The following is a 13,004-nucleotide window of genomic DNA, read 5'->3' as shown; positions in this document are numbered from 1 at the left end:
ACCACGGGCGAGCCCCGAGGGCATCACACCAGTCACAGAGGACAAATTCCGTGGGGTTCCATTTCACAGGAATCTGAAAGCGTCAGGCTGGGAGAGGGGAAATGAAGGGTTGCTGATCAATAGATACAAAGTTTCAGTTCCCAGAAGTCTGCTGTACCACCCTGAGACTAGAGATGAGAACAATAGTACACTTAAAGATTTGTGAAGAGGGTTGGTCTTGGGTCAAGTGTTCTTAATACCATCAAGTTTTAAAAATAAAAACGTAATTATGGACTTTAGTTCTTCACGTGTCAGTCCAAGCTCACCGACTGTGACGAATGTATCGTGCTAACATGACATGACATAACGTGACTAGCAGGAAAGCTAGTCACAGGAAACCTGTTAATAGCAGGAAATAGAGGAACTTTCTGTGCTAGCTTTACTATTTTTCTAGAAATCTAAATTGTTCCAAAGTATTACATTTATTTTTTAAAAAGCTTTGACAGACAATCCATTGTTCTCTTCAGATAGTGGGATCACATGTGATTATTTTTTTCACCTTTTGATTTGTATGGTTTTCTGCCACCAATGCGTATTATTGGTGTAGTGAATTAACAACAGACCAAAATTAGCCAGACTGGGCTGTCAACTCCAGCCCTCAAGGTGGAGGGTTCCAGCTGCGACAGCAGCCCTGTCCGTGCTGACCGTGACCCCCCAGGGCCACCCGGGCCCCTGGCTTGGGCCAGAGCTGCCCTCCAGGTGTCTCCGCCTTGGAGGAGCCTGGGACCCATTCACCTGCCCTGGCTAGGGTGGCACTCCACGTGTCCCATACTCTACCTTAAAAAAAAACTTCTCCACTTACAGAAAAAGTTACATGTGCAATATACATCCATCATAGAAAAATTAGAGTGTACACATAACACAAAAAAGAAAATGAGAAAAAAAGGAAAGGAAAGGAAGCTCCTGAAACTCTCCTACTCAGAGAGAATTTTTTTTTACATTTTTGTAATCTATCCTTCCAGGCTTTAGAATTCATATGCACGCACAGTACAAACATGTGCACACCTGTGACTGTTCACCGAAATTGGGCCAGACAATGGGCAGCTTGCTTTCACCACGCAGTGCTACATCGTACTGCACTGCTGTCCGTCAAACAAATACTCATCCACCCAGCTGGCATTTCAGACAGCTGGACTGTATTCCGGGACACTGCTAAACTATAGTCTATTTAATTCTGTCACCACACATGTGGGGATTCCCCCCGCCCTGATTTTTAAATTATTGAAGAAGTGTTTCTGGAGCCCTGCCATGTGCCAGGAACGGTTCTGGGCTCTAGGAAGACACCAGCAAGTGAGCGGCCGTGGCCGTGGCCTCACGGAGCTCACCTTCTCGCATGAACGGGCCATAGGAAAGCACCTCCCTTGCAGGGTGGCGGCGAAGGCTGAACAAAGGCACCCACGGAGCGGGAGTGCAGTCAGCGCAGCCAGGGTGGCTGGTTATGACTGTCACTACTGTGGTGGACACCATGGCGGCAGGGGGCAGAGGCGGTGGCCCCCCGTGTCTGAGCTCCGGAGGGGCAGAGCCTCCCTGGGTACCCTGAGGCCCACGACCACAGCCCCGCCCCCCAGCTGCAGGGCGCCGTCCCCTCTCCCCGCATCCTGACGACACTCCGTCTCCCCAGGACTGGACATCCACTTCATCCACGTGAAGCCCCCCCAGCTACCCTCCGGCTGCACCCCGAAGCCCTTGCTGATGGTGCATGGCTGGCCCGGCTCCTTCTACGAGTTTTATAAGATCATCCCGCTCCTGACCGACCCCAGGAACCACGGCCTGGGCGACAAGCATGTGTTTGAAGTCATCTGCCCTTCCATTCCTGGCTACGGCTTCTCGGAGGCGGCCTCCAAGAAGGGTAGGGAGGCTGCTGGCGGCTGCGGACCCACCCCGCCCCCTCACCTGGTGCAGCCAGGTGGGCCCACGGGGCGCTCCTTCTGGGAGGCCGAGTCCGGGAGTCAGCAGGGGCAGCTTGCTTCAGAGCCCGCGGAGGCGGGGAAGGGGGACAGAGCAGCGAGGAGGCCGTTTCCCTCACGCAGAGGGCCCCCCCACCGTCCTCGCAGGGCCTGAGGCGGGTGGGGGGCCAGGGGCCGGACAGAGTCGAGGTCACGACTGTCCAGGGCTGGCTCGGGGGCCTGGACGAGAATGCCCCAAGGAGCGCCCCTTTCCAGAGCATGTCCGCCTCTGGGCCCTGGACCGGTGCGGGCCAGCAAGGCCGGCCAAGCCCCACACACACCGTGTGGGCCCGCAGGGGCTCAGCTGGGCTGGCCGGAGCCCCTCTGTCCACTCACTCCCTGACCACCCCATTTGGGCCCCACAGTTCCTTCTCTCTGCCTGAACTGCTCTTGCCTAGCCCGGGCAAGGGGGTGTGAACATTTTCGTAGGGCACGGGAGAACCCAAGGAGCGGCCTCGCCACGGTTCTGCTTTCTCGCCCTCGCAACCAGGCCTGAACTCGGTGGCGGTCGCCAGGATCTTTTACAAGTTGATGCTGCGGCTGGGCTTCCAGGAATTCTACACTCAAGGCGGGGACTGGGGCTCCCTGATCTGCACCAACATGGCCCAGCTGGCGCCCAGGTGAGGGCCCCTTCCAGGTGTGTGTGTGCAGGTGCGTGCACAGCACCCACAAGTAGGACATCGGTAAGGAAGCTCGGTCGTTCACGCTGGGCCCGGCCTGGACTGTGTCCGAGCCTCGGAGCAGCCTCTTGCTGGGAGGCCTGTGAGCCCCCGGGGGTGGGGGGGGGGTGGGGAGGAGGGAGGTTCCCCAGCACTGGGCTCTGCCTGGGGCCCTTTGGCACGGACATCCCCTCCATCTGATGTCCCTCCAAGTTGGTGACTCCAGGCCAGTTAGAGGAGGGGGAGGTGAAGGAATAAACCTTTCTGATGGACCAAACCCTGAGCGACCTGATTGGAACTTTCTAGAAACTATTTCCTCCCCAACCTGCCCCTACCCTTTCACCTCATACGGCCTCCCGAGAGGGGCAGATGCTGAGCAGGCCGGCCCTGGTGGCCTCCTCCTCCTCCCGCGTTTCTTCCCTCCCCACCTCCCCCGGCGGCAGCCGAGTCTGACCCGGCCCCTCCCTGCCCTCAGCCACGTGAAAGGCCTGCACGTGAACATGGCGTTCGTTTTAAGAAATTTCTACACCCTGACCCTCTTCCTGGGAGCGCGTCTCCAGACGTTTTTGGGCTACACCGAGCGCGACGTGGAGCTGATGTTCCCTCTGAAGGAGAAGATGTTCTACAGCCTCATGCGGGAGAGCGGCTACATGCACATCCAGAGCACCAAGCCCGACACCGTGGGTGAGCGCGGGCGCGCGGGGCGGGCGGGCGGCCTCCTCCGCGGGGGCGGGGATGGGGGCGTGGCTTACGTCCATTCCACTGGGGAATGCGCCCACCCAGGGGAGCCCTCTCCGACCCCCCAGGAACGGGGCGACCCCCCAGGAACAGGGCGACAGCCTCTTTTGAGGAACTCAGAGCTCTCGGGCCCTTACGCTGCGTTTTTCCGTAGAAGTGAGCGGTCACTAGATTCCCAACGATTGCATTTGCGGCTTTAAACATTCCTAGTGGCTTTGACCCCCGATCCCTCCGCCCCAGGGATGGAGAGGGGTGGGGCGAGGAGGAAGCCTGGGGCCTTGGTCCCTATGGGACTGTGGAGGTGGAGGAGGGGTGCCCCAGGGCCCCAGGGAGACCCCATAACAGCAAGGGAGAGCCCAGCAACCGTTTCTGCCACCAGGGCCCTGTCGAAGGGTCACTTAAAAAAAAAAAGACAAAAACATTTAAAAACTAAAATCATACAAATGTAAAATGTACACATGTCAAAGAGTTTACTTAACTCATTATTACCATGTATTTTGCCATGTATCATGCGCACTTTTTGCCCAAATTTTTGAGGGGAAAATAAGAGTGCGCGTTATATGTGGGTCGCACCTGAAATACCTTGTATCTGTTCTTGTGTTTAGTAACTATTTGTTACATAAAATTGCTTGTACCATAATATGTTCAAAAATAAATGTTAAATTCCTTTATAATACAAAAAAACAAGTATCTAAATATAAATAAATTAAAAATTGAAGTAAAAAATTAAAATGAAAGATTTTTTCCCCCCTGAAAGTTTGGGCCAAAAACGTAGGTGCACATTATACACAGCAAAATACGGTAATGAAGAAATCAGTAGACTATAAAGTAGAACAGTTCAAAGGCAATTAAGAACACTGAAATGAATGGACTAATAGATGCAAAACATCCAATCCACAGCAGTAATCAATTAAACCTCCAGTTGTTTCTCTGTGAGCAAAATCACTTGCACACCTGTCTGTTTTCTACAGTGTACAGAGCTATCAGGTCGCTCTAAAACAAGGGAAGAGAGGACCCCTACAGAGTCAGGTGACCCTGGGAGGGCCCACGGGGTAACTCCCCGGACCCCACTCGGAAGGCAACCAGGAACAGCTTTGGCCATTTCAGAGTCTCTCACGGCTTCTCAGACAGGCCCATGCTCCACACACTTCAGGCAACCCATGATAAAAAGAGCACTTCAGCCCTGGCTGGAGTAGCTCAGTGGATTGAGCGCAAGCTGCGAACCGAAGGGTCGCCTGTTCAATTCCCAGTCAGGGCACATGCCTGGGTTGCAGGCCAGGTCCCCAGTGGGGGCCACGTGACAGGCAACCACACATTGATGTTTCTCTCCCTCTCTTTCTCCCTACCTTACCCTCTCTCTAGAAATAAATAAATAAAATCTTTTAAAAAAAAGAAAAGAAATAAAATGTCATGTTAAAAGAAAAATAGCACTTCATAACCGGCTTTTCCCTTGGATTATAAAAGTAATCCGTGCTCACTTCCCAAAAAGTGGAAGATGCGAAAAGCACAAACGAGAAATAACAGTCGCCTGCCACCTCTCATCCTGCCCCGCCTCCCTCATCTCCAGCCTTGGAGCGAACTTGCTAACATTTTGGCTGATGGCTTTTGACAAGGGAACCTGCCTGTATAACCAGAAACAGGGCCTGACCTGCCAGCCCTGCAGCGCCCCCCCCACCCCCCCCGCACCCCGCCGGCTGCAGAAAAGGCCTCCCCCAGCCCTCCAGGGCGCCGCCCTGCTGACTTGAAACAGACAGGAAGTGGGATTCTAGAGCAGGAACCTCTTTGAGCTCTGGCTTCTTTTGACTCATGTCACGTTGGAGAAACTCTCCCACGCTGCTGTCCTAGCATTTTTCTTGCCTGCCCAGCAGGTGAGTGGACCGATACTCATTTGTAACTGGTCCCTAATGTTGCACTTTTGGGTTGCTTCTCATTTTTTCACTAATCATAGCCTATAAACCCCCAAACCCCACCTATTAGAAAACATATGTCTCATGTGGATCTCCCAAAACCCAGAGTTGAAGACCATCCTGTTTGATGGAAACTTCCCATAGTGCATGAGGCCGTGGGGAGGCACTACCCCTTCCATCAGACACGAGGATCCCAAGGCAAAGGTTAAGGAAGCGAGGTGCGGGAGCCCCCCCAAGCGTCAGGGCAGAGCTGCGCCCCACCAAGGGCTCCCTGGCTGCGGGACCGCTCTGTGGGGCCTGCGCCACCCCCCAGTCCTCACGGCCAGTGCCCTGGTCCCAGGCCTGAGCCGCTGCGGCTTCTTCCACGCCAGGCTGTGCCCTGAATGACTCTCCAGCGGGACTGGCGGCCTACCTTCTGGAGAAGTTCTCCACCTGGACCAACACAGAGTTCCGAGACCGGGAGGACGGCGGCCTCTTGGGGTGAGACCCTGTGCACCTCTTGCCCTGGCGGCACCTTCCGCACCCACTGCCCTTTATCCATCCTCACCGGGTGGAGGCGCTGAGCCCCCGAGTCGGGGTCCAGCAGAGAGGGGCCTGGGGCAAGCAGCGGCTGCGTGGACTTGGATTTCCTCAAGGACAAAGGCAGGGAAGGCAGGAGGCTGGGGGTGGGCACCAAGGGTCAGGACCCTCTGAGGAGGAGGCAGCCAAAATTTGGGAGCACGGATTTGTAACAGACCCTTCAGCAGGGCTGGAGTCCTCCAGGTCTGTGAACTGTCAGGTGGGTCCAGGTGGCACAAGGCCACGGTGTGGGGGGCAACACTGAAGGGGTGAGTGTCATGGAAACTAGAGGGTCTGGGCGGAGTGGACAACAGGGTGGGGGAGAGTAGTGAGGAAAAGTGGGGGCCCAGGAGACACAGCCAGTGGGCACCAGTGGACAGAGGGGAGGCCACGGAGGGCTCCAGGGGTCTCTGGACGCAGGGTGGGGTGGGGAGCCCAGCACCGGGAGAATGGGGGGCTTTCCAGAGCCCACAGACCCCGTGCGCCAACAGTGAGAGCCAAGGGACCGTTTGCGGCATGGGCAGGGTCTGCCTGCTCAGCAGCCCCAGGCCAGAGAGAAAGGGGGTGTCTCATGCTGAAGGGGATCTCTGCAGGGCCCCATGTCTCCCTCCTGGGGTGACCCAAGTTTGGCAGGAGGCATGTGAGCAGGCTGGGGGGCTGGCGGATGAAACCAGGAACAGCTGGTTCTGCCCTGCTGCTCCCGGGGCCAGACCGGGGCAGGTCCAGGGGCTCCAAGGGCTGCCTGGAGCCCAGGCCTGCCCAGGGCCTGGCAGGGGCTGTCCCATCTGGGATGGTCTGGGGCGGTCTGCACAGAGGACACGGGGCACCGCCTCTGAGCAGGGGGTGCAGCGTCCTGCTCACAGACCTCCTGGAGCCCGGTAGTGAGCCCTCAAGGCCCCTGGGCTCAGCTGACCTCGCCTGCTCCTTCCCACCCGGGGGAGCCCCTGTGGGTGGTGGGGGGAGGGGTGGCGACCACCACCCAGGATGACAGTGAGAACCAGCAGAGCCCGCCTCATACGTGGCCAGCCTTCTGCCTTCATTACCTGCCATCGTGGTGGATGGCAACGCTGGGCCTAGTCTGCCCTGCCTGTGGCGTGGGGACAATACCCTTGACCTTGCAGCGAGGGCTGAGGAAACAAGCCAGGTGGGCACGGAGCCTGGCAAATGCTTGCAGCCAAAGTGGCAGCTCTTGTTCGCTGTACAGCTGGCACTGAGAGGGCCCTCCTGCTTTCCCAGGAAGTTCTCCCTGGACGACCTGCTGACCATCGTCATGATCTACTGGACCACGGGCACCATCACCTCCTCCCAGCGCTTCTACAAGGAGAACATGGGAGGCAACTTCTTGTCTGACAAGCACCATCGGTGAGCCTGCCCCTGGGGAGGGGCCCTCCAAGGCAGGGGGCGGGGGTTGGGGGGTGCACCTGGCCTCGAGCTCGAGGGAGGACATTCGACGACAGAAAAGCACAGCCTGGCCTGCGGGGTGCCCTGGGGGTGCCCTGGGTGTGCAGGGAGAGAGCACAGGCCCCGGGGCGTTTGGGGAAACCCCTCTGCCTTCAGACTCGGCTCCTGGAAGGAACCCGGGCTCCCCAGGGCCAGGAGGCTGGCCCTGCGTGGTACGAGGGTTCTGGGACCTCCCTGTCCATCTTTCCTAAACTCATACGGAGACCCTCGGGACAGCTGAGGGAAAGGGAAACAAAGGTGGGGAGTGAGGCCGTCCCACCCCTGTCTCCAGCCTGGGCAGCCCTTCCAGAAAAGGGGCTTCTTAGTGGGTTGGAAGAGAGGGGGGTGGCTTTATGGCTGTCTGTGGGTGGGTGGGCCAGCTGACCCTCACTCCCAGGCTCCTGAACCCCCTGCTGCGATGGCCAGGCGGCCAGGCCACAGCCTGCCCCCTCAGCGGTATCTCTGTCCCTTCCAGGATGAAGGTCTACGTGCCCACAGGCTTTGCTGCCTTCCCCTGTGAGTTATTGCATGCCCCGGAGAAGTGGGTGAGGGTCAAGTACCCGAAACTCATCTCCTACTCCTACATGGCCCGCGGGGGCCACTTCGCTGCCTTCGAGGAGCCGGAGCTGCTGGCCCAGGACATCTGCAAGTTCGTGGGGCTGGTGGAGCGGCAGTGACGCCCCTCCGTGGCGGGCTCCCTCGTTGACACCGGCCCTTCCTCCCGGAAGCCGTCTCCCGGTGCCACTACCCTCGGAGCAGGGCTGGCGGGGAGCGGCCTCCGTCTCCCCTCGGTGAAGGTGCCCCTTGCCTGAGGAACGGGTCTGCTTCCGTCCCCTACCCATCCGGGACCCCTCCCCCACTCACCACCTCCGCACGCACTCCCCCACATACGTGTTAAGCAACATGGCTTTGATGATAAATAGTTTTACTTTGAAGAGCAGCTGAAACCAAGTGACGTGCTTGTGCCCTGACCCCAAATGGGCAGGGGGGGGTCCCTGTCCGGTGCCCAGGGCAGCAGAGCAGAAGCCAGGGTACTAAGTGATGTCCCAGATCCGACCCTGCCGGGCCCACCTCTGGGGACGGAGGCAGCCCCCCCCAACCCCCACCCGAGAGCCTGCTGGCAACTCTGGCACCCCCTGGAGGCAGCAGGAAGGCAGCATCTCTGCAAGTGCCCAGTTGTCTCGGCCCCGGGATCCTTTGGGGAGGGGAAAGGCAAGGGACTGCCCGTCCTTCCTTTGGGGTCACAGCTCAAGGGCGGTGCACAGCCCTGCACCCGGCCCAGGGACCCCCTCCTCCCGTCCCTGCCACAGTCCTCCCTGGGCTCCAGGGGTTCCCTGAGCACCGCTCTGCCCATCACGCCCCTGGAGGGAGCAGACAGATGGCATCAAGGGCTGGAGGTGCAGCCTCACGCACTGGCCCTGAAGAGACAGGAAAGGCTGGGTCTCGCCGGTCTGGCTGAAGAGGCACTTTGTGAGTCATTGGCATTGTCCCTGACCGCTGCGGGACGGCCTGGCCCAACCACAGGGTTACCGGCAACACGACAGGAAAACGGGGGACCACCGCGGGGTGCGGAGGCATGTGCGCCCCGCAGGGCCTGCTCGGGCCAGCTCTGCTCCCCACAGCTCACTCCCGGGACAGGCCTGGGGCGCACTGCTGAACGCATCAGGGTTGGGGGAGGGGGTGCCGCAGTGACCCTGACCACCTTCTGGACCCCATCTCAGGCCCGGGCCCACCATGGCTCTTTGGTTATCAGTTGGGAGGGTGGTGTCTGCGTGCTCAGAGGGGAGGTCTTCTACTTGTCATGTTCTTCCAGTTACCTGAGCGTCCCCCACGGCCAACAGGCCGGGAGGGGGCCATTCCAGTACATGATCTTGCTAAAAATCACCTGATGGCAACCCTGCCCCAAACCAAGGGCCAGAGTCCTCTCCTGCCTGGTTCCGCCTTTGCAAAGCTGTGGAGCTTTAAAAAGCAAGTCCTGAACGTGGCTGGGGTCAACGTCAAGCGACTTCTCCACCTGTGCCTTCTCACCTCCTGGCTCCCTGAGCCCGGCCCGGCCCAGCCCAGCCGCTGGCCCGCCTCAGGCCTCCTGGTAGGCAGCTGCCACGCTGTCCGCGGGGCTCTGGGCCGGGCTCTGCCGGGGGACGGTCCCGCTGATGTTGTGGACGGCTCCGTACGTCTGCTGCTGCTGTGGGGACAGGGCGGTCCTCTCTGAGGCCAAGCCGTTCAGAATCCGGGGCACGTAGGGCTGTCGGCAAACGAGAGGAGAGTGTTAGCGCTTGGGTGGGGCGGGCCTGAGAGGCTGCACCCCTGTTTGCCCCCGTTCCTCCCCCACGGGCCCCCTCCTTCCAGGAGGCACACAATGCTCCTGAAGGACGCACAAAGAAACAATGTCGACCGAGGATGTCAGGACCCAAAGGGTGCCCACTGCAGAATTTCCTGGCAGCCGGAGCAAAACAGAAAATGCAATCACAATCACACAGTTCTCACGATCGTGGAGAAAGAAGCACACACACCCGTTTCTCAGGAGAAACAAGTGTTCGTAGTCCTGGGTCCCAGGAGAATTGCTCATTTTACGTGGGAAACAAGCCTGTCTACCCAGGACCGGCTCAGAACGCCATGGACGGGACGCTGGGACGCTGAGCCAATCAGTGGCGGTTGCTCCTCTCTCCATCCCCAGGCTCCCGCTGCTGACCCCAGGGGCACAGCCCCGCTCTGCCCCTCCCCAGACCCAGGCTGAGAATAAGGGGCTTCCCTCATCCCTCTGCCCCGCCTCTCCCTACGGCTGGCAGGGCCCAGCCACACGGGCCTCTGGGTAATGAGTCTTCCCGAGAACCTTCTCTGGGGCTGGTCCAAAGACACACACTGATCTAAAGGGGCCCGACACCCGGCAGGCAGCCCCCGGGAGGAACACCGCCGATGCGCGGCTCACTGTCCGCAGCCCCAGCCCTGCCAGGTGGCTCCCTTTCCCTCCCTGGGAGCGGGACCCTGGAGGCCACAGGCAGGGACGGCCAGGGCGGAAAGGACACCTGGTGTGTCTCCAACACAGCACCTGCTCTGAAGCAGGTGTCTCGTTCATTCATGGAATTCCAAGGGGGGGTTGGTTTCGACCCCGCAGAGGGCATCACTGCTGAAACGCTTGTGATAAGAGCCACCGAGCCTTGGGGCCTGGCGATACGGCCTCAGGAGAGGCCCAAGCTCGAGAGGCATTAAATATGCAGGGCGGGAAGGCGAGCAGGGAACCGAAACCAAGGGGGATGGGCGCACCTGCTGGCACCAATGAGCCTCCCTCTTCTGGGCAAGGCACGTGGCTTCACCTGTGCAAGTTACAGCACCCAGAGGGGCCAGGGGCTCCTTCTCCAGTGACATCGATTCAGCACCCTGCCTGACACGCCACCAAGGGACCTCTCTGTTGACACGAGAGGATCCAAGCGTGTGTGCCAGGCCCTGTCCGGCTGGGGCCGCCGCCCGTGCTGGGTGCCGGGGGAGAACCGCAACTCACCGTGTGCGGTGGGGGTGCGTGGGCCTGTGCCTCACTCCCTTTGTCGCCTGCCGGCTCTTCGGTCTGCAGACAACAGCAGAAACTTCCCAATGATAAACAGAACTGATCTTCCCGAACCCACGCCCTCCGAACCAGCAGACTGTTAACACTCAGAACAATAGTACCAGCTGGCACCCGGCTCCCAGCGGCAGCCTGAGAGGGCATGGGGGGGCCGGGGCAGGGAAGGGGGTGGGGAGGGAAGGCACACGTTATACCCAACTACCCACGCCTTTCCTGCAGACAAATAAAACCTGGAAAAGGCTGTTGATAAGTGGCTGGGTGGAGGAGGGGCAGAGAGCAAACCCACACCTCCTCCCAGGCCCCAGCTGGGTGGCGACGGGGGGAGGGGCCCTTTACCTTGTAGTTCAGAGGGCAGAGGTGCTTGAAGCACCCAAAGCAGGTGTAGCCCAGGCAGGCCAGGATGGTGAGCAGCATGACCAGGAAGGTAAACAGGGTGGCAGGGGCTGTCAGACCTGGGGACAATGGGGTGCCAGCCTCAGAGGAGGAGGGGGGCGCGGCTGCCATTCACCCGCACCCCGGGGACAGAGGGGCCCACACCTGGGACAGGAACCATGGGTGACTGCTCCCTCGGGCAGACAACAAAGAAATGCCCCACCCCCCACCCCCCTCCCCATGAGTGGCCCAGGTGGTGTCTTCACAGCCAGGAGCACAGGGCCTGCTGAGCAGCCAGCACTGTGTCCGCTCAGATTTCAGGCACCCGGAGGCCCAGCCAGTGGCTGTTTGCCAGCTTCCTCATTGGGTCAGTTCCTTGCAGCTTCCCATGTCCTCGGTTGGGGGGGTGGGGGCTCCCGCAGCTGGCTGGGGCAGAGTCACACCTCTCTCCTGCCTTTTTCTTTTTCCCAAGAGGGTGGGTTTTCCCTCCTGCAGGTCCCTGTGATGTATGGGGACCTGGACCCGTCCACCCCTGCCAAAGAGCCATCAGAACCAGCTGCCCCATCTCCTCGGGTTCAGCCCCTCCAAAGTTGATACAGTGACCGCCTTCTTCTCCCTCAGGCTGTCTGGGGCAGTCCGCCTGGCCTTCTCCAGAGTTCCACTTGAGCTTGGGCTAGCCCAGGCTCTCAGCATTGCCCCCAGCCAGCCCTCACCCTGGACGCCACCTTCCGATTGGACACTGAGTTGATGCTGTTACAGCAGTGAGGGGTTTGCCCGGCTGGTATAAATACAGGAGGGTGAGGCCCAGGGCTGCCCCCCTCCCCTCCCTTGGGTTGGGAGGGCCCCTCACCCAGGCGCAGGAAGGAGAAGAAGTAGAGCCAGAAGAGGCACAGGATGGGGGCAGCCAAGGCCTGGTTCACGGCCGCGAAGTGGAGCCTCTTCTCCAGCTTGGCTGGGAGGTAGGCGAAGTAGAGGTTGTGCCGGTCCACCATGTGCTTGAGCAGGATGTAGATGAGGCCTGCAGAGATGGGGCCCTGAGCTCTCACTCCATCCCCTGCCCCCTGGGGCAGCTGTGTGTGCCTGGGGCTGGGGCTGGGGCTGCCGTTGGGCCACACGGACCAGGAGGTGGGCGAAGGGCATAGATGCATATCCCGGCTGCGAGTGCTCTGCATCTCTCCCCTCCACTCCCTTCTCCACCCCCTTCCCCCCGCCCCGGCCTCTTTCTGACCCCACGGAGTGGGGGTTCTGTGACGCCGTGCCCAGGGACCACTGGCATTCTCGCGTCATCTCGGGGAAAGTGGCTCTTTCACACTCAGAGGTCTGGCCGCCACTTCTTCCTGGGCCCCTCTCCTGCTGAGCACCCCGACCCCTCCGCGCTCCCGCTTGCCTTCCCTTCTCCCCTGCAAGCGGACCTCCTGCCCTCACGGCAGTCGACGGGTGCCGAGGACCTCAACCCAGGGGCCGTACAAAAGGGTGTTGCCTTTTATGGCAGGTCCTTAAAAATGGTTTTTGTTTTGTTTTGAAAGAGTAACACTATATTTTAAAAACAGTACAAGAGAGCCCTGGCTGGCGTAGCTCAGTGGATTGAGCGAGGGCTACAAACCAAAATGTCGCAGGTTCAATTCCCAGTCAGGGCACACACCTGGGTTGCAGGCCACGGTCCCCAGCAACCGTGCATTGATGTTTCTCTCTCTCTCTCTTTCTCCCTCCCTTCCCTCTCTAAAAAAATAAATAAATAAAAGAAATCTTCTAAAAAAAGAAGATTTCAATAGAAAAAAAAACAGTA

At 59.4% G+C, this 13,004-nt stretch overlaps 2 protein-coding genes across 7 annotated transcripts in view; one reads left to right on the top strand and one right to left on the bottom strand.

Annotated features, from left to right (window-relative positions):
• EPHX1 (epoxide hydrolase 1) overlaps nucleotides 1-8,227 on the top strand; it is a 30,281-nt gene extending 22,054 nt beyond the window's left edge. For all 3 annotated transcript variants that reach the window (XM_045860699.1, XM_045860690.1, XM_045860705.1), the window contains exons 4-9: nucleotides 1,661-1,888; nucleotides 2,476-2,605; nucleotides 3,120-3,328; nucleotides 5,661-5,769; nucleotides 7,084-7,209; nucleotides 7,763-8,227. In XM_045860699.1, the coding sequence (XP_045716655.1) occupies nucleotides 1,661-1,888; nucleotides 2,476-2,605; nucleotides 3,120-3,328; nucleotides 5,661-5,769; nucleotides 7,084-7,209; nucleotides 7,763-7,964 (1,004 nt within the window). In that variant the 3' untranslated portion in view covers nucleotides 7,965-8,227. The remainder of the gene's footprint in view (nucleotides 1-1,660; nucleotides 1,889-2,475; nucleotides 2,606-3,119; nucleotides 3,329-5,660; nucleotides 5,770-7,083; nucleotides 7,210-7,762) is intronic.
• Nucleotides 8,196-13,004, bottom strand: part of TMEM63A (transmembrane protein 63A) — a 27,850-nt gene continuing 23,041 nt past the window's right edge. For 3 of the 4 annotated variants that reach the window (XM_045860679.1, XM_045860658.1, XM_045860663.1), the window contains 4 exons: nucleotides 12,069-12,236; nucleotides 11,183-11,298; nucleotides 10,787-10,849; nucleotides 8,196-9,532 (listed from right to left, as the gene is read on the bottom strand). In XM_045860679.1, the coding sequence (XP_045716635.1) occupies nucleotides 9,365-9,532; nucleotides 10,787-10,849; nucleotides 11,183-11,298; nucleotides 12,069-12,236 (515 nt within the window). In that variant the 3' untranslated portion in view covers nucleotides 8,196-9,364. The remainder of the gene's footprint in view (nucleotides 9,533-10,786; nucleotides 10,850-11,182; nucleotides 11,299-12,068; nucleotides 12,237-13,004) is intronic. The other variant, XM_045860668.1, reaches the window with a different exon arrangement.

The sequence above is a fragment of the Phyllostomus hastatus genome, unplaced genomic scaffold (genome assembly GCF_019186645.2).
Source record: "Phyllostomus hastatus isolate PE091 unplaced genomic scaffold, TTU_PhHast_1.1 phas_contig_148, whole genome shotgun sequence".
NCBI classification, from domain to species: Eukaryota; Metazoa; Chordata; class Mammalia; order Chiroptera; family Phyllostomidae; genus Phyllostomus; species Phyllostomus hastatus.
This window is presented reverse-complemented; position numbering and strand designations above follow the sequence as displayed.